The 20,448-nt window shown below is 30.4% G+C and overlaps 1 protein-coding gene across 1 annotated transcript in view; it reads left to right on the top strand.

The window, feature by feature from the left end:
• Positions 1–7,280: 7,280 nt before the first annotated feature.
• LOC118203682 (uncharacterized) overlaps positions 7,281–20,448 on the top strand; it is a 41,074-nt gene continuing 27,906 nt past the window's right edge. Inside the window, exon 1 of the mRNA XM_085806671.1 lies at positions 7,281–7,855. Coding sequence (XP_085662797.1) covers positions 7,666–7,855 — 190 coding nt within the window. The 5' untranslated portion in view covers positions 7,281–7,665. The remainder of the gene's footprint in view (positions 7,856–20,448) is intronic.

The following is a 20,448-nucleotide window of genomic DNA, read 5'->3' as shown; positions in this document are numbered from 1 at the left end:
GGGAGTGCAATACCAGAGAGATAGACTGCGAGCTCAGCGAAAGCGTGAAAAATCTTAACAAATACTTTTGGGTGACCGTTAAATCTGAAGCCTTTCAGATCTTTTTATATCTTCCATCCTTTTAAATCAATTAGAAAGTACATTGACATTCAACTTTTTATTCATTTATAATCATACATTTGAGACAACTGTTAGAATGACAGATGTTTTACGCGTAAAAGAGTAATTTTCTTTCTTCTTAATTTCTTTTCTCGGTTGAATATTTTAAGCACTTTGATACTAATAGAAAGTTTGCCATTGAAAATTAATCATTTGTGCCCCAGTTAGTCTTCTGCGTATGAGTTTGACAACACTAATCATTTACAAATCAGACATAAACTCCGCATTTTGTATTTTAAACTTAATCAAGACGAAATAAACGACAACAATAGCTTCTTTGCGCCTGTTGTAGTTTTCCATGAAACGAGGCCCTATTTTAAATATAAAAAAATAATCTGATGTGGACACCACATAACTTCCTTGTACAGATTATTAAGTTATCCTCATTCTTTGCTGCACTTCATTTAAACTTTTTTCATCAATAACAGAAATACTTACTAAAATGTAGGGGAAGTATTTAAAATGGAGGGTCTGGGCTAGTTGTAACAATTTTGGGGTGAAAATGTTTATATATTTAAATTTATCAACGATTCCTTGATTATAACTGCTTTTTATACCATAACGTATTCACAAAAAAAAAAAAAAAAAAAAAAAAAAAAAAAGATAGTGATTTTTGTAAATTTAGCCCAACAAATATTTCGTCAAAATTATTCAGTTACAATATTCTCTGGACCTCAAGGCAAATTATAATTTTAACACACCAAATAATAACAATCAAAGAGAATATATTTGGAAATATTTATTCACTAATAATGCTTTTAGTTCTAGAGACCGTAGGTATTTTGGAAGCCGGAAAGATGAAAAATTAACGCATTCGCCGGGAGTCGAACCGCGGACCTATGGAATACTAGCCCAGTATGCAGACCACCACACCACGAAGACATGCCAAGAAGGTGGAAGAAATACCTTCTGTACTCCCCCTTTTAAAGGGCGACGGAGGTTTTTAGGGGACCCTATCGCCAAATACTGGGTGTGGAGACTCATCATGCACCACCTTCTTAGTTCGGGCTCCACTGTAGTGACATTAGGTATTTTGGAGGCTGGAAAGATGAAAAATTAACAACGCCTTATCCTGGAATCGAACCGTGGACCTCTAGAATACCGGCCCAGTGTGCAAACCACCACACTACGAAGGCATGCCATGAAGCTGGGAGAAATACCTTATATAATAATTAAAGCAGAAAAGCATTTGGTAATTATTATTACTTGGCATAGTGATAATGAAGGACATCAAGTAGTTTAGAGGGAAATAAAGGTAAAACTATTTTAAAATTATCATATAAACTCATCTTCTTCCCAAATTTGTAGTTAACATAATGATAGATTGTTTCTTCTCAACATTTTAATGTGTGCCCACATTTAGCACATTAAGCATCGCACCAGTTCTTCTTCATCAGAGTTGCTGCAGGCATCTCCGCAAGTTAGGCAAAACCATTTTTCTGTTTTAGAATCTATATTTGAGGTAAAAATTCTTTTGTTCATCCTTTTTATATCTTGGTTTTCTTTCCGAATGCTTCTTTTTACTTAATTTTTCCTATTCCCTTTATCTTTCTCTTCTTGTTTTCGTTCTTATTAATTATCGCTTCATATTTTTTTTTTTTTTTCAAATGTTTCTTTTTCGGGTGTAGGAGTTAGGATGGTTGATTTTCGTTTGCGTCGGACTTTGTCTGATTGTTCCTCATTCTATAGCAAGAAAAAAAGGCACTATACGAATCAAAATCTCGAGGAAATAACAGCTTGCACAGATTTTGTTACATCTTGCCACCTCGTACAGTTTCGGACATTCTGTTGATTTCTAAAAGAAGCTGAGATTATCAAAATAGTTAAAGCGAATTTTAAAACTTAATATATGGACTAAAAGATGGATAAAATTATTTTTAAAAAGGTAATATAACTTACCTCGAACCAAAATTTTCGAAATTCGAAATATACTTTTTCCCCATTAGCTAAGTAAGACTGAATATGTGCACTCAACCTCTACCCATTTGGGAAGCACTACCTATGCTTACGTAATAAGGCCCGTTGTAAAATTCATGATTAGTGAAATTCCTTATCAAAAATTAAAAAAATACAGCCTAACGTGCGTGTTACTACTTACCCTTGTTTTAACTAACTCCTAACTCCGCTACGATTTCACGTTCGTTCATTAAAATTGCAATGAATTTTACTTTAGTTTAATATACAATTTTATAACGGTTTCAGAAACCATACTGGCATATTTCTTTGACAAAAAATATTGTCAAAAGACAAATCAGACTTAATAAATAATTTCCATAAATCTAATTTTCTGAAACGATCAACGTCAGATTTGCAAGAATGTAACGAAAATTTACATTTCTACCTAAAGTGCTTGCATTTAGAAAAGAATTATAACACATGTATTCTTGTTTCTGTCTGCATTTTAGAGTTAAATACTGCCTCTAAATATATATATATATATATATATATATATTATATGTAAAGAGTACTCAGAGTCTAATTCCCGATACAAAGAGCAATTACTATGATGAAAAGGAAAAGTATTTTAATAGTTGCTTGTAAAAAAATTAATTTCTTAACAGAATATATTTTATTACTTCCTTGATTGCCCAATAGAGATAGTATTTAGTTATGCAACAATGAGTTCTAATAGCTGTGGAACTGTAAAATCACTGGGTACTGGTGCTTCGACATAGTCTTATATTCAAACGAATGAGTTGGCTGTTCAAGGGTTTTCATGGATTTCTTCATATGTAAATTGAATACTAGCCAGATTCCTTTAAAAAATCGTCCAGAAAAGCATCCTTCCTAGGCAGATAGCCCTCGAGTGCTTTCCTAAAATTGAAATAATGCAGTATAACTGGAGTAATGATAATCGATGATATTTCTATAAATTATTTACATTATTACTTAAAAAAAGAACAAACAGATCCTTTATTACCATATTTACTAAAATAGCAATTATTTTAACTTAAATGCATAAAAACTATCTAAAGCATTTGATTTGATTTGTTTTATTAGTACTTCTTATCGACAAGCAATTATAATGCTTCATTAATAAACCTTGTCTTTGAAAAATCTCTAAGTTTTCAACATTTCTAGTTTAAAACGATTTTGGGAAAAAAGCTTGAATTTTTACAAATTTTACTAATTTTAATTTAAAAACATATACTTAAATATAGGTACTTATTCTTTCATCACTTTTATAAAATTCGTTTGCAGACATTTTAAAGTTAACTTCGTTCCCTAAAATGATAAGTGGTACATAGTTATTTGAATTTCACTAACTTCATTCCCCCAGCTTTTTTCCCAATTTCTGTGTGAACAGTCTTATAGAAACTAATTTCCCTCAAGGTTCCCTGTAATCTGTGGCAGTAGGGTACGGCCTACAACTCTACTAATTCGAGGACCTACAGGGTAGTCGGTGTTGAAATCCCCGTCTAGCAAGTGGCTAATTTGATTATCAGTCTAGCTCCAGTCAAAGAATTTGTAGGTGAAGAAGCAAAGAACCTATAAGTAAAGAATATGGAACAAAGAACCTAAAACTTCTTAGCTCCAGATTCAGAGGATTCACTCTCTTCGTGGTGGCTTCGTAAAGAAAGTTCAATTGTCTTGGGCGCCTCGGTAAACCCTTTCCCAGTCGAATGAGTGGTCTGTTTTCGAGCATTGTCTAGCGTGGAGACTTCGTGGGGTAAGTGGAGAATTATTTTAATCCGCCGCCCAGATTTAGGGAGAGACTTGAAGTGTGTCTTTCTCTAAATTCTGTGTTTCTGCCTATTCAACGTGGTGTATTGTTGCATTATTACATCTAATCCTTGCTGAATTTGCATCTCTTGGCCAAATACGGAGAGTATCAAAAGGGCCGGCCGTTTAGTACGGTCACATAGACAGCGGAAACACATATTTACTTTACTTATAGCATCTGAAAGCCTCTTTCCACTGGATTTTGACGATACAATTAAACATCAAATTAAGAATTATTTTGTAGCGTAAAAAGATATCTCTCAGAATCAAATTATTTTCCATGTTATTGAAAATATATTCTGTTCTGTTATTTATAATGAAGAATTACATGTTTAATACTCCATATGATATATTTTCATTTAAAAAGTACTCCAAATTATTCGTCTCTGCATCTTTGGCGGGAAAAAACCTGAGTGTTTAATTTAAAATTATGAAATTAAATTAAAAATTTATAATTAAATTGCAAATTCTACAATGAAATAATGGCAAATAATGTAATGGAACAAATGAAAATTCAAATGACTTAGTGTAGACTAAAATGTGGCAAAATCAATTTGAAAATATATTCAGTCAATAAAAGCTCTTATATTCGTATTATTAAAATATTAAAGGAAAAGATATCTATTTCACTTTTTTGTCACAGTTGATAGTTGGAAATGTGTATGCCCGATTTCAAATTATTTCCCATCGTGAGAGAAAAATGCTCCACTTCTCAATTCTGATTAATATAAGTGGAAAGTGATGTAAAATTACATATTTTAAAATATGGATGCATTATCAAATTTCAGAACTTTAATTTTACGATATCTAAAGTAAAAATTTAGAAAGGGATTTAAAAGAACAAATATTTACAAGTTCTACATGTAAAACAGAAAAGCTCACGATTAGCCATCCTCTTGCAGATTTCTTTGCTCCTGAAGAAGAGTGACCTGTATTTGTTTGCCCTCGAAATGGATTGAGATCTTGACGCCAAACTCAAGGCTAATTTCCTGTTTTACATCATTATAGTATCGTTGTAAAGTTTACGTTAATTAACACACCATCTTATTATTTTATCTGTATTCTCACTTCTGCTTCCGTCAGCTTCCACCAGGGTGCAGTTTGGCTATACGTATATAACAACAGAATTCTTGTTAAATTAAAGCGAAGAGGACTTTTACAGTAACACTCAACTTCGGGCACTCCTTTGCCCATATCTGAGAATCACTTTAAATAACGGCTGCTAGCCAAATTTGTTGGCGCATTGTGGAAAAGTTAAAGATAATGTTTGACAGGAATTTACTTTGTGAATTTCTAGCATTAAGTATTTAAAATTAAAATTTGTTTTTATATTAGCTTAAATTTCGCAAGCAGAGGAGATTGAATTGTAAGCACGAGTTTTGCACAGTTAAGTTAATTATTTAATAAAAGTGTTATTTAAAATTTTTGCCTGAGTGCATTTACTAAATGGCGCTATAGTCCCTCCTTAAGCAAAGCGTTGTTAAAGAAGTGACTGGTCTCGTTTATGTTTATTACAATTTAAACAGAATTTGAAAGTTTTTTTCTAGTTCAGGTTATGGAACAATCAAGCACTGAATTGGGAATACTTAAATATTATATGTATATAGCATTCTAACTACCCCAAACATTATTTATTATTGCATTAGTTATTTGCATCTCTTTTTCTTTCTAGGCTGAGCAAAGCTAAACATTTTGTTTATTCATTTATAGTATTTTCCTTGATTTAAATAGTTGAAAAGGATAACATAGCACAGCACGCGTTTGTAAGATATTATTATTAAATTAGTCATATAAATGTTTACAATATGGAGACCAGCATACAGTGCTCCGCAAGTATTAGCTTAGTGTGTATTTAATTATGGCAAAGCACACTAGGGCTATCTGCCTAAGAGGAGGGATGCCTTTCGTGGAGGACTTTCTAAGGGAAACTGGCTCGTATACACGTTACACATGGGGAAAACCACGAAAACACCCATGCAGCCAGCCCGTTCGCGGGATTCGAACCTCGGACCGAACTACCAGCGTTCAGCGACTTTACCGCTCGGCCGCTGGTGGGCCAGTATTAGCTTAGAAACTAAAATATTTACCTGTAAAAGCAGTCTTTATTTAAGCTTTCTGTTATTGATTAATAAACTAACCTATTTGAAAGCGTTAGAGGCAGGTTTTAAAAATATTAATTTTTTACATTTTAATCTGATCGATTTAAAAAAAAAATTGCGTTAAATTCATGATATATCTAACTAGAACATCAAACATTTTTTATAGAATAGCGTTACATATTTTTTCCCTTTTCAAACAAGCAGAGGATATGTAACGTTCCCGCATCAGTTTAAATTTATATTCATTTAGTGTCCTATAAAATGTTTCGCTATTCTGCTTGGACGATCTGTATTGATAATCTCTACGAATAAACCATATTAAACTTTAAAAGAAGCCTTTGGGACTACCGTTAAAATGTGTACACCTTTAAATTTCTTTTTTTATCACTTTTATTTTATTTTACTTCGCTGAGGGTAAAGTTTATACTTTTATTTTTGAAACTTTTGTGCACAGTCTTTGTCAAAATAACAGAAGGCTAAAAAAACCCTCACTTGTATTAAAATAGATACATATTTGCCTTATAAGAAGGAGGCAGCAATTATTAAGATTTTCGAATAATTGCTGCCCCCCTTTATATAAAGGATGTATTGATGATGCTGGGATGTGTTGCTGCCGCCATTTATTCAGATGCCAGGAATACTGTTGTATTTCTTAATGTTTTCTTTCTTATTGCCTAAATTTATGTTTCTGTTTTTTTTTCGGGGGGGTAAGAAAAATTAAAGGCCAACAGAGATATTATTTATTTAAAAAATTCATATGAAAAGAAAATATTCGTGAACAGATTAAGCAATAGTTTTTTACTTGTCTTCCACATTTGACTCCATTATGCAAGGAATTTATTTAACCTACCAGTTTTTGTCTTAAAGTATCTAGTTTTTAAAATTTGGAAATACAATTGCCGCGGAACTTAAAAGGAAATGTCCTTCAAGGAAAGAACAATAAACTCTGTTATCATCAAATGGTCAGCCAAAAATATTATATTATATAATACGTACGTACTAGATCTTAATTCTTTTCCCTTTGTTAGTTGGTGAGGTGGTTTTAAAGTTTCGAAATCAAATGTGTCGCAAAAATGCGCTCGCATTTTCAGAAAAATAGCAAGTTTTTGTGCTGACACTGTAACATACATCTCAGAATCGGTTGACAAGCGACCAATCTGAGACACCTTCGTTCATGATTCTTCTAAGCTGTGGTTGGTTGAATAGCTGCTGCGTCACTATGACGTCATAAATTACGTCGCAATAGCGGCGCGCTGTATATTTTTCAAGCTGAGTTAAAAAGCATCATAATAACTACAAACACATACGAAACACATCAGTTGGAACAAATCGCTCGAACAAAGCCAATTTAAATGCCGGTGAATCTTTCCCGCCATTGTTATGAAGAGTAGTAGAAATGACGACTTTCTAATATTCAATAGCAGACGTTCTATCAAGGAACATTCCTTCTTGTGCTTTCGGATTTTGAATTTCACGAAATGGCGTTTTGGAATAATGTGATAAATTAGTTAAATTTTATGTGTCAATTAGTAGTTTTAATTTTTTTTAACATTAGAAATCAATTTCAAATCATATAAAAAAAACGAATATTAGTAGATATTTATAGACTATTGCTTTCAAGTGGAGACTGAAAATTTTAAAAGGCGATCTGTTCAGTTGTCCCGCAAGTGTACTTTAATTCAAAATGCCAAGTTCTAGAACTCATCAATCATTATCATCATTTTCATCCCGTAGTATCTCAGACAGGAGCAGAGCAAAATCGTATTTTTCTCGACGCTCTACTGTCACCAATGTACCATCACAAAGATCTAACAGGAAAATGAGATGTATTATTGCCATAGGAATAGCTCTTCCAATCATTGCTGCCATCATAGGTAAGTGAAAATATTTTAAATTAGTTTTTAATGCGATTGCAAGGTAAATAAAAATAATTTCGCTTTTAGGTTTAGATTAGAACTATAAAAGTAAACTGTAGTTTATTTCACCAAAGCTAGATTAAAATACTTAAAATTTAAAATTGAAATTTAATATGCTGCTCAGCTCAAATTAAAAAATTTTTAATAAAAATGCATATGATTCTTGCAATATTCATTGTTTTAAATATTTTTTTTTTATGTTTTTTGACAAGTAAGTTGTGATTGTATTTTTAGAATGTAGATTAGATGTCTTCAATCAAAATAAGAGAACGTAATAAATTTTTGATCATGCGGTAGAGATTTTGAATCTATTTTCTTCAAATTATCTCAGTCTGTAATTTTCTTTTGATAAATGACATCTGCGAAACTTTTAAAAATGCAGAATTTCTTGCGCAGTTTTTAAAATTTCATAAAAAATATTATAAACGATAATTAAAAAAATCATGCCTGAACATTAATTCATTTAATGTTTAAAGAAATTTCACAATGTTCATGAAAAAAATAATGGAGGAAAAATTATTTTTTAAAATAAAGGAGCAAAAAATTTTATAAATCCGAAAGCTTGCAGATATTATATTACACCCAAAAGGATTTTTTAATGTTTTGCATGTTACCTTTATTTGTGAAACATCATGTTCTTTGCACTTATTCGCATAAAATTCAATTCAACAGCAATATCACAAAATATTTAAAAACAGCATATCTTTAAAATTTCCAAGAGATAGCAGCGCGCGCTAAAGATATTTTTTTCCCCTGTACAGTGTATCCATTGCTCGCTTTGAAATCGTTGAGTTTGTTAATCATATCTTCCTTAAAGTTTTACAAAATATGAAATAGGTAATAAAGCAAATTCTAAATTCAAAATTTCGCCTTCCAGATGCCCATATTCGGGTGGAGACGTACGTTATTAAAAATTTGATGGCTCAAGGTACTGTCTTTTTTTCGTAATGAGAGAAACATGCATACTACATTCATGCAGATTCTGCATTATTTAAGTTCTTTAACTATAATGCAGGGCGATAATATTTGGTAGCAACGATTTAACAAGTGATTAACCATTTATAGTGAAATGACACAAAATGCAGTTCTGAGACTAATAGCCCTTGTGGGCTACCTCAATTTTGGGATAAAAATGCAGTTATTCAGATGTATAAATTTCAAAATTATTTTTAAATTTATACAATGTAAATTTCAAATAAGTATATATATATATATATATATATATAATATTTAATGTAATATTTTATAATATATATTTATTAAATAATGATACGCGTTTTTATAAAATAATTAACTGCTTCTTTTTGCTGAAATAAGGTATAATTACTCTGCATGTCAAAAGTTTTTTCGTATATTTCAAAACATTTCTTTCAAAATTCATGTAAAAGCGAATTTTAGTTAATTGAAAAAATATTTTAGTGATTAATTTCAAGTTTTTTTATGATCTTGTAAATTCATTGAAAAACATCCTCTGGAGTTCAGACAAGTTTAGAAGATTTTACGAATATAAAAGTACTTAACTATTGTTACCCGTAATGAACTTACCAAACAAATCAGTGAGTCTTTATTAAAAGTTTTAAAGATACCGATTTCCAAATATTGGACGAAAAAATTATTTTTATATTAATAAATCTAGCCTGTAAATTTTTTGTTGATAGCATAAGACATGCGTTTCAAATGTTTTTTATGATATCTTCTATGTTTAGTTAACCTGATTATATTAAATGCAGTTTTCCCAGTTTTGTATTTTTCAGGATTTTAAATATTTAAATTCTTAAAATAGCTAATGAACTGCCTAAGATATCTGATGCGATAACTAGAGAAATGTTTTGAAACATTTTGTGTTTTCTAATGATATGTACTAAACATTATTCTGAATTGGTTAGTAAAATTACTAAAATTTTCTTTTAAAGTAATGATACCTAAAGTGCTCATAATATGTTAAACAAAGTATTACCAATAAAGTAAAATGACAAAATAGCAAAGTTTACCACGTCCATTAAATGCAAAATAACATTTTTTGAAGATATTAATCAATTCAAATCTCTACCTTATATGATCTTTAACACATTGAACGAACAGTCAGCGCTACTACAACATTTAATACTAATGTAATTAAAATTAAGATTTTTTAATAGCCGAAAAGGATTATTATTAGTCTCGGAACATGGTTTTGAGTTGTTTCACTTTTCATTCGAGTCTGTTACTGAAAATCGTAAGATAAAACTTAAGATTTTATTCAGAAAAACGTAAGATATTATTCTTTCGTATTTAATCCGCGCGTTATTTAGTTAATAAACTAATTTACTTAAAAGCATTAGAACCCAAGGAGAACAATGCTTTCGTGGAAGACTTTTTAAGGAAAAATGGCTCGTGTACACGTTACACATGGGAAAAACCACGAAAATGCCCATGCAACAAGCCCGTTCGCCGGAATTCTAATCCCGGACCGAGACCGAGCTACCAGTGTTCAACAACTTCGTATGGCTATTAGGACGCTGGTGAGCCTAATAACCATACGAAGCTGGCTTCCAATTATGCAATTATTAATACTAAGTATAGGCGTCTGGTTGCATATTTTCTCAAAATGAATCTGAGAATTTTAATAAATCATAATCAACACTGGTTTAGGAGGAATATATAAATATTTAAATTTTTTATATGATGCTTGTAAGGCAAAAAGTTCGATTATGAAACATTAGCAACTCTTCAACAAGTTAAATAATGAGAAAGTAAACATCTTTACAAGAAAAATTCGAGGACATATTTGGAAAGATTTTACTAACTTAGATTACTTTTTATTGTTTACTACTGTGAGATATTTCGAATTTTAACCCAATTGAGGGAGTGAGTGCAAAACAAAGTTGTTCGCCTCGGAAGTGAATAATTCCTGTGTGGTAAAGTGATGTCATTTTTAAATTTATAGCTGTAATATATTCATATTTGTTAGAATTTTACATATTAGGGCATAGAACTCTTTTGCGTTTAATTTAGTGATGCCTATAGAATTCGGAATCTTTGCATTTAATTTATCAAAACTTAATGAGAATTTTACTATATGTAATTTTGTCCTATTGTTTTAATATTAATTATTAATTATTATTATTTATTTATTATTATTGTTTAATAATTATTGTTTTTATAACACCCATTGCTTTGAAACTGTTTTAAAAAATGTTATCTGTTTTATCTTGAAAAATTTCGTAATTGGATGTATATATCTAGAATTTAGAAAATGGAAGCACACCTTGCACACAAAAGAGGGCAGTTCTATATCTTCCGTTCTACAGAGGCTGTTCGCACATTTTTTAGACGATTTTGGTAAGCGTTAATAAACAATCGTTTGCTGCAAAAGACGTAATTGCAATTGTACTATGTTTTTAAAAGTCAAAATTATCGTCTGTGGCTTGAAAGTTTTGTTTTTATTCAAAATGGCGAATTTAACAAAGCAGTGGTTCGGAGGCTAAATTTAGGCTCTTTCCGAAGAGAAATATGCATACTCCATTATCCAAAAACGATGTGAGAGTCATGGTTTTGTGATATCTAAAGCGTCGATAGGTAATATCATCAACAAGAAAGGAAAAAACGTCAAATCGGAGCCTCAAGTGGGACAAAAATTCCAAACAAGTATCCAAGGAAAAAACGGACATCTTCGACTATTGCAAAGGTACGTTGTTTAATGTTAAAAGAAAATACCCATAGTCAAAGGACAGTTGCAAAATCATTGTTCGGTGTCCATTGTAAGCAAAATGATAAACGTTGATTTAAATCTTAAGAAAGCGAAAAAACGCAATGTGCATCGTCTTCTTCCAAAGCATATCGCTCAACGCAGGACACGCTGCAGAATTCTATATGAGATACACTTATCCAAAGAAAAATGGAAAACAATTGTCACAATAGATGAAGCATGGGCGTATTTAAATGACAGTAACAAAAAAGAGCAATTTATTATGAGAAAAGGGAAGAAAAAAATTTAAGTACATGGTTCAAAGAATCGAAAGAAAGTTTTTCTAAGAGATTCATGATTGTTGCTGGTTTTTCTTATAATGGTAAGTTAAAAATAAAGAGAGTGCAAAAAAATGTCAAGATTAACTCCAAATACTATCAGGAACATATTTTATCGCCATGTTTTCTGAATGAAATACCATCGCTTTACCCACAGTGCCGTCAATCTCTGAGACTCTATCAGGACAAAGCTAGCAGTGACACATCAAAATCCACTGTAAATTTCCTAAAATAAATTTAACAAAAAACTGGTATCAAGGCCATACCCTTCACTGATATCCCTACTAAATCTCCTGATGTGTCACCTGTGGATTTTTGTGCTTTCGGACTTTTAAAAACTGTTGTCCCAAAACCCTAACAGGACTCTGGAAAGCTGTTCGGGAGGAATGGGATAGAATATCTCTTCTGCCACTTCAAAAGGCATTATTATCCTGGAAATTATGATGTCGAAAGATAATTCAGAATAAGGAATGTCAAATAGAACATTTAAAACACAAGAATGTTATGTAATGTAGTTTTGTGAATACAATATACATCGTCTAAAAAATGTGTGAACAGCCTCTGTATACTGGGGCAGTTGACGAAATTTAACTTGCATTTGTCATGCCTCAAAAGCACGACTTATGATATATATTACGTTCATTTATAGCACTGTTCTAACGTAGGTATTCTGACAAAAAATTGGACTTTTTCTGGAATGGCATATCAATACGTCTCCTACATCGATAAACCTAATGACTCTACAATATTATAGTAAATACTACTGAAAAAAGGCCAAACCTATTAATCGGCTTTTTAATTATCTGAGTGAATAGTATAACCTATTAGTTCGGATACTTAAAATTCTGTTGCAATTAGCTTTCAAATTAATCATAATATCGTTATAGTGAAACCTGCATAATTGGAAAACAGATTATTTAACAATATTTTTTACATTTAAAAGAAAAAAATATTTCTTTTGAAACTTAAATGCTGGACAGAATCTCATCGCTGGTGGTACCAAAGGTATTTTAATTGTTTCTGTTATGGCTATTAAATAATATTGATTATATTATCTCCTACGATTAATTATAGTAGAATTATCTGAAAAGAGTGAATCTATATTTAGTAAATTCTATTTCGAAAGATGTTTTGAAGTAACATGAATGGAAATTGTTAAAAATGTTTAACCGGGATTTGAATTAAATCATGAATAACAAAATTTCAATTGCAAAAGGAATAAATTAAAAGCAAGTAATTAAATTAAATGCAAGTAATCATTGCCATTGATTTGAAATTAGTTGACTTTTCAAGGGGAACAAACCAACTCCCGTTCAATGAACAATAATTAACAAATAAATACGAAAGTGTTTCGTCCTTTACTCGAGCAATAAGGCGATGCCAAACCGGCAATTCAAGCTAGTCCAAACAGTTCATGAAGAGAATGTATTAAGAACCAATGCAGAGAACCAAAGAACTCATTTCGATTGAGCATTTTAGCTAATTCAATTTTGAGTGAAAAGTATTTTCTGCAGTAAATTTGATATCGCTCGAGTAACTATCCCCCGACACCCTCGTGTTTATGCATTTTAGTACAATATTATTTGTAAAAATTAAACATTGGAAATTGTCATTATGAAATAGAATTCAAAGTAGTTGAAATAAACATTAGAAAATTACAAAATATAAGAAAAATAATGCAATCTTTGTAAAAACTAATCAAAAAATAAAAAATAAATATATAATATATATATATATATATATAATAATTTATTTCCTAAACAATATTGATTAATTGATTAGATTATCTCCTAAGTTTAATTAAAGTCGAATTATTTTAAAAGAGTGAATCCATACTGGTAAGTTATATTTTGAAAGATGTTTTGAAGTAATTTGAAAGCAAAATGTTAATAATGTTTTAACGGTTACTGGAGTTAAATCATCATGAAGAATAAAAATTTCAATTGTTAAAGGAAAAATTAAAAACATGTAATCATTGTCATTGATCGGAAATTAGTTGACTTTTCAAGGGGAACAGACCAACTCCCGTTCAATGAACAATAATTAATAAAAATACGTAAATACGAAGGTGTTTTGTCTTTACTCGAGTTATAAGTTAAAGCCAAACCGGCAATTCTAGTCAGGCTAAATATTTCCGCGAATAGAAGGGATTATGAACCAATGCTGATACTAAAAGAACTTATTCTTATGAAGCATTTTAGTCAATTCAATTTGGAGTAAAAAGCAATTTCTGTAGAGAAATCCGAAATAACCCGAGTAACCGTCCCCGACACCTTCATGTTTATGCATTTGAGTTCTATATTATTTTTAAAAATTAAACATTGGAAATTGTCATTATGAAATCGAATTCAAAGTAAAGTTGAAATAAACATAGAAGATTACAAAATAAGATAAATAATGCAAACTTTGTAAAAACAAATTAAAGACAATATAAAAATAATATAAAAATTTATATAAAAAATAATATATAATAAGAACAGTGAATGTACATGAAGATATAAAGTCCAGAAATGGTATTAAGTAACTTACATTCTTTCTAGTGGGGGAGTTGGCAAAGTGTTCTCTTCGTGTCTGACTCATAAGTGTAGGGTGTCCGAAAATTCTTAGCGGCAGTGGGGGCTTTGAATAATATCAGTCGGTAAGACTTGGGTGAAGTAATTTATGGTAGTGGGTGGGACTCGGAATTCTTGAGGGATGTATTATGTGGAGTTCTTATTTGAGTGAGACTGTCTGTTAAGATTTTTTGAAAATACTAGTGAATGGAAATTAATTAATTTCTGGCTAATTGTCGTGTCGCAATGATTAAGAATTAAGAAAGGAAAAAAGGAATTTTCACTGTCCAAGAGCTATTAGACAGACTAAAGTCATGAAATAGGCCTATTTTTTTTAGTAACAGCATAGTAACAGCATAAATCTGAAGACAATTAGCTTCTTACAATATATACAATTGAGTAATTATACTATATACAAATCCTTCAATTGATAATCATCCAACTTATACCGCCTTCTCAGGTTTAGGAACAAATTATCATATCCCTATCAGTTAAATGATTTAGAGTGAGTATTTAACGCCTGCTCTTTTAAGGCAATGGTTGATAAATTGAATGGGTATTAGATTATTTTTGAGAATTTTAATAAGGAGCAAAATTTCGCGTTGTAAATCTATTGTATCTGTGCATATAATTTTAATTCGTTGTATTTGATTAATTATAGTATTGTTAATTACTTTTTTGGATATGTTGGAGTTCCAATTTATTAATTTGTTAGTATTGAATTTGAAGTTTCTTGTTTTGTCAAAAAGTAAAATTTTTTTGTAGTTAATGATTTGAAGATCTAGAAAGTCTATGCTATTTTGTGAATTATTAGTTTTATTAAGTGTAAGACAATTCGGATAAATCTCGCAGTGTTCAATTTTACCAAAATTATTAATTGTAATAAGGTCATCAATGTATCTGTAGGTGTGTTTGTAGTAATTTAACTCTTGTGGTTGTAGATTTTTTTGGAAGTTAAATTCTTTGACAAATAAAAAGATGTTACAGATCGAGGTGCTGGAATGTAAGCCCATTGGCAATTCTCTGACTTGTTTAAAAAGTTGATTTTGAAACTTGATGTAGTTATGAAAAAGTGTGCATTTTAGGTAGGTTTTCCATTTGTCAAGAGTCATGATATTGAGCATATCAGGGAAGAGTTTAGGTAGATCAAGTAGACTGGTATAGATTTCTTCTAGAGGAAGTGAAGTATATAAGTTTTCAAAGTCATAGTAGTTAATGTTTTGGATGTTAATGGTTTGAATGGTATTAATGACAGGAGTGTTATTATGAATGATCCAGCAATAGTTATGATTAGTGTTACAATCATTGAAAATAAATTTACAGATTTTATTAAGTTGAATTGAAAAATAATAGTCTACATTTTTCTTGTAATTATTAGTTCCATTAGCTATAAATCTAAATTTTAATGGTGTTTTATGGAATTTGGGAATCGCATAAAGATTAGTAAATCTGTTGTAGTTTGCATTGAAAGTAATATTGAGTTTCTTATGAAAAGTTTTAATCCTGTTTATTATAGATGTTTCTGTAAGGTTGGCTAATTGATAAGTAGTTGTGTTGCGTCTTTACGAAAAATTTCAGCGTAGAATTGTTTTCATATAATGCTAAAGTTATTAGTTGCTTTATCAATTTTTGTAATAGTAAAAAGCTGTTTTAATTTATTAATATCTGATATAAGTTGCGACCAATTCAGTGTACTTTTAAATTTGAGGTGACTGATTTCGGTGGATATGCGTTGAAGAATTTTAGCTTTCCATTTTAAGAAGGTATCTATGGGTAAATTAAGTTGATAGCTTGCTTTAACTATTAATTCGTTGATGTTGTTTTCGAAAGTCTTGTAACAGTAATTTGTAGTCATGTTTCTGACTGGTCTAAATTTTGTACCATAACTCATTAGTGTTTTTAGTTGATGGTTTTGTATGATATTCAGGTTGCCAGTAATTATGTGTTGGTGATGAGAATCTACTTAATTGCTGTAAATTGGTGTCTTACAATGTCATTCTGCTGTTTCATCTATTTCATGGTGGTTAGTGAGCAAGTTGCTTAAGGTCCTTTCATATTTAAATGCAACCATTGGTATTGTGTCAACTGCGGGGAAGTAATCTTTACAATCTCTGATGATTCTTGAGAAATGAATATTGTCAAACTGCGGATGCAGAAAATTGACTTTGAAATAAATTTTGCGTTGAATGAGACTATTAGAGAGTCTGAAAAGACTAAAATCGAGAATCATGTCTTTAATGATTCGTATGTCGTCGGATCATACAACATATATATATAAATATATATATTTATATGTGTGTATATATATATATATTTATATATATATGTTGTATGATCCGACGACATATATATATATATATATATATATATATATATTGTTTCATAAGAATAAATTGAACTTAATTAAATAAATTTAATTTAAATACAAATTTAATTTCAAAAGACTTCTTTAGTATTTTCCTTTTAAAATTTAATTCTTAAATGCTAATTTCTAAGGGTACCACTTTATTGGTATTTCTTTTTACTTTTGGTTTTGACTTTTAACCTTGCCTGCATGAATGACGACACACGAATTGAATGATTGGAGAGTTAGGTTTGGAGGCGACTTCCCCTTGATAAGTCTGTCTCCTGCGTACTCAACAGTCATTCACTTATGCATTTTTAAAAAAATTGTTTGGTTTAATTTCAATTTGCTAAATTAGTGAATTTATTTTCATGGATTGTTTTTGCACTTGATTTGCTTATGCTTCTGAATTTAAATGATATTGTAGATTAGTTCGAGAATTAAATCTTTTATATGTTTGCACGTTTTTTTAAATTTTTTTTAAAAATTATTTTGGCGCTTTTTTTTTTTTTTTTTTTTTTTTTTTTTTTTTTTTTTTTTTTTTCTTTCTTTATTTTGCCTTTAAATTTGCTTTTTTACTTTTATACGTGTTTGTTAAAATTTAAATTTAAATTTGTTTAAATATATATATATATGTGTGTGTGTGTGTGTGTGCATATATAGATATATGTATGTCTGTATATACTGTATATATATATATATATATATATATATATATATATATATATATATGGAATATAAGAAAAGGGAGAAAGTAAATTACAATTCGTACTGATCGTCGGTTCAGTTCATCCAGTTACAGTTCTCTCTCTCTCTCTCTTTTCTGTTAGCCCAAACGGGCGTTACCTCAGAAGGGCTGTTAGTCTTGAAACGGCATTTTTTGTTGGTTCACTATAATTGTTCGTTTCACTTTCCAAATTGTTGCCACCAAATATTATCGCCCTGTGTTATATTTAAAGAAATTAAATAGTGAAGAATCTGCATGAAAGTATGCATGTTTCCCGAATTGTGAAATAATAACGGTACCTAGAGCCATGAAATTCTGAATAACGTAGTCCTCCACCCAAATATAGGAACCTGGAAGCCCAAATCTGGAATTTCAAATTTATTTTATTGTTTCAAAGCAAGCAATGGCAACACTGGATGAACAAACACACATTACTATCTCAAGCGCAGGAGACTGTCTATCGAAAATTCTAGAGGTACTCTGTTTTAAAATATTTTTAACCAACGGGGACATTAGCCCAAATGCTTTCAAAACGTGTATGTGTGTGTGTAAATGAAAAACATCCTTTTGTGCGTAGTATAAATACTAAATTCTTTCAGATTTTTTTTTTTCAATTTTATTTTACTTTGCGTAATCTTGCACGGTTAGTTTGGTATATCACAGCAGTGGTTGCAAACTCAAACTGCATGCGGGCCGAATGCATAATGTAAACGCAGCTGACGGGTCAGAATTTTTTTTACAAAATAAAAGTTACTTAAATAAATTTTAAATTTCGTTTACTAAATACCTGTCAAAACATAGATTAACAATATTGCGGACCGTATAGAATTGTTTGGGGGACGGCCAGTTTGAGACCACTGGTGTAAAGAATATGAAGAAGGTTGATTGAAGAAAATGTGAATCATGCCAAGGGTACTTGCGCATCTAAACGGATGTTAGCACAATTTGACTGACCAATGACTGAAAACTAATTTTGCTAAAATTCTTAAAGTTATTACTTCCAAAAGAAGTGCTTTTACATTTCGGACAAGGGTTTTACGTTTCGGACAAGATCATTCTATCAATTTCAGTAATTATTAGCTTTAGTTTTGAACAACTCCCGGAATCACAAGGAAAATATTATCAATGGATTTTCAGAAGGAATACTTTGAGTTCAGGTAATCATTAATTTGCATTCAATTAGTCATATCTTTTATGATGTAGAGATAAACTCTTATTTCAATGGATTAGAAACAATTTAAGTAACTGGTCTGTTAATGTAGGAATTAAATTTTTTAATTGACGTATAAAGCCCAAATTCAGGATCTATGTTAAATAAAAAAGTTAAAACAGTTTGATCTCTTTATTGCATTTTGCTTATCATCAGCATCTTATTCTAGAATTAGTTATATTAAAAACAGAATATGATTTCCATTATTTCAAGTGTTTAATTTTGAAATCTGAGTTAATGACTGGTGTTTTACTAATTTGCAGAAGTTTTATCAATGTCTGAAAAATTCATGGGACAAATTACTTATCACTGCAGTACTGTTGTTGCTTGTTATAATGACAGCTCATTGCAATGACAATCCTACTATAGTCATTGGTACTAAAAGTCCCCAGCTGATGAAATTATATTAAATTCTCTTTCGTGATAATCACTACTCATTATAACGTCGTTTCTTCTAGGATGGGATGGGTCATTATATTGAGCGTCATCTGCATTTTAATTTTTCTTAAGTAAGTGCTAGATAAAAGTTTCCTTGTTTTTCGCTTTTTTAATATTTAAATTTTTTTTAATGACTTATGAGAGAAAACATAGGAGTTCAATCCTCATTTATCACAAAAAAATTTTAATTAAGATATTTTAAATTTTATTTGTAAGCAACATTCTAACTAGAATCAACCTCGTCATTAGAATAAAAGTTTTTTTCTAATAACTATAACTGAATGTGCATACAAATATTCCATGTATATATTCCATATATATATTCCATATAAATATATCAGGTTAAGTCAGAAAAAATATTTTTTAAAAGGATATGCACTCTAATGGAATATCAATGTATTTTTCTCATTACATGTAAATTACACCTGTTAATGAATGTTTGCAACTTGGTCATAAAATGAGGTCATAAAATATTGTTATCATCATTTTGTCAATGAGTGCATTTTGTGTTCAGCACTTATCTTCTCCTAAGACAGAAAAGATCCCTCTCGGTGTAATCCGAAACAAATTGTATTTTAATGTATTTTTAGAGTGGCTGATTTATTAACAGTATATCATTGTTAATAATTCAACTGATAAGTATTTGATTAAATGATTTACAAGTGAACAGCACATGTACACGAATTCCTTTCACCATTCTTAATTAGAACTACTTCTAATATTTTCCGTAGTTACTCGCGTATTGCCATCGCCATCGTCACCGTTCAATTTATCATTCTAAGTGCAATGATTTTCAGAACCATCCAGAAAGTCAGATATTCTCGTTCGTTCAGGCTCATCACTATTATTGCTTCACCAAGCGGAGACCAATCCACGAGAATTAATTTTAAAATTTAGGGAAGTTCGCTCTCTTAATGCCTTGACAAAGAAAAAAAATTATACAAGTATTTAAAAAATTTTCAGAATTTTGTGCTTAACTAGAGAGAAAATACGAAAGAGATGGAAATATCCAAATAAATACAGTATATATACAGCTAATGTTTTTCTTTGTTATGCCTAATGTAAATTTTCATTGAGTCCGAAGGCTAATTCTTATGTATCTTCTGTTATCAGCAGTCCAGGCTGCAGTGTTTAGATTCATCTACTGTATTGCAGCCCGAGCTTCGGAACAAAACTGAATGAATGCGCACTAGTTATTCCGAGATTTGGAGAAAACTTCCTCATTCATTACACAGCACAAAAGTGGGTTGATCCAACTGATTTAATAGACAATAT

The sequence above is a fragment of the Stegodyphus dumicola genome, chromosome 12 (genome assembly GCF_044657685.1).
Source record: "Stegodyphus dumicola isolate Sdum_Otavi_A_Nest chromosome 12, ASM4465768v1".
Lineage (NCBI taxonomy): Eukaryota > Metazoa > Arthropoda > Arachnida > Araneae > Eresidae > Stegodyphus > Stegodyphus dumicola.
This window is presented reverse-complemented; position numbering and strand designations above follow the sequence as displayed.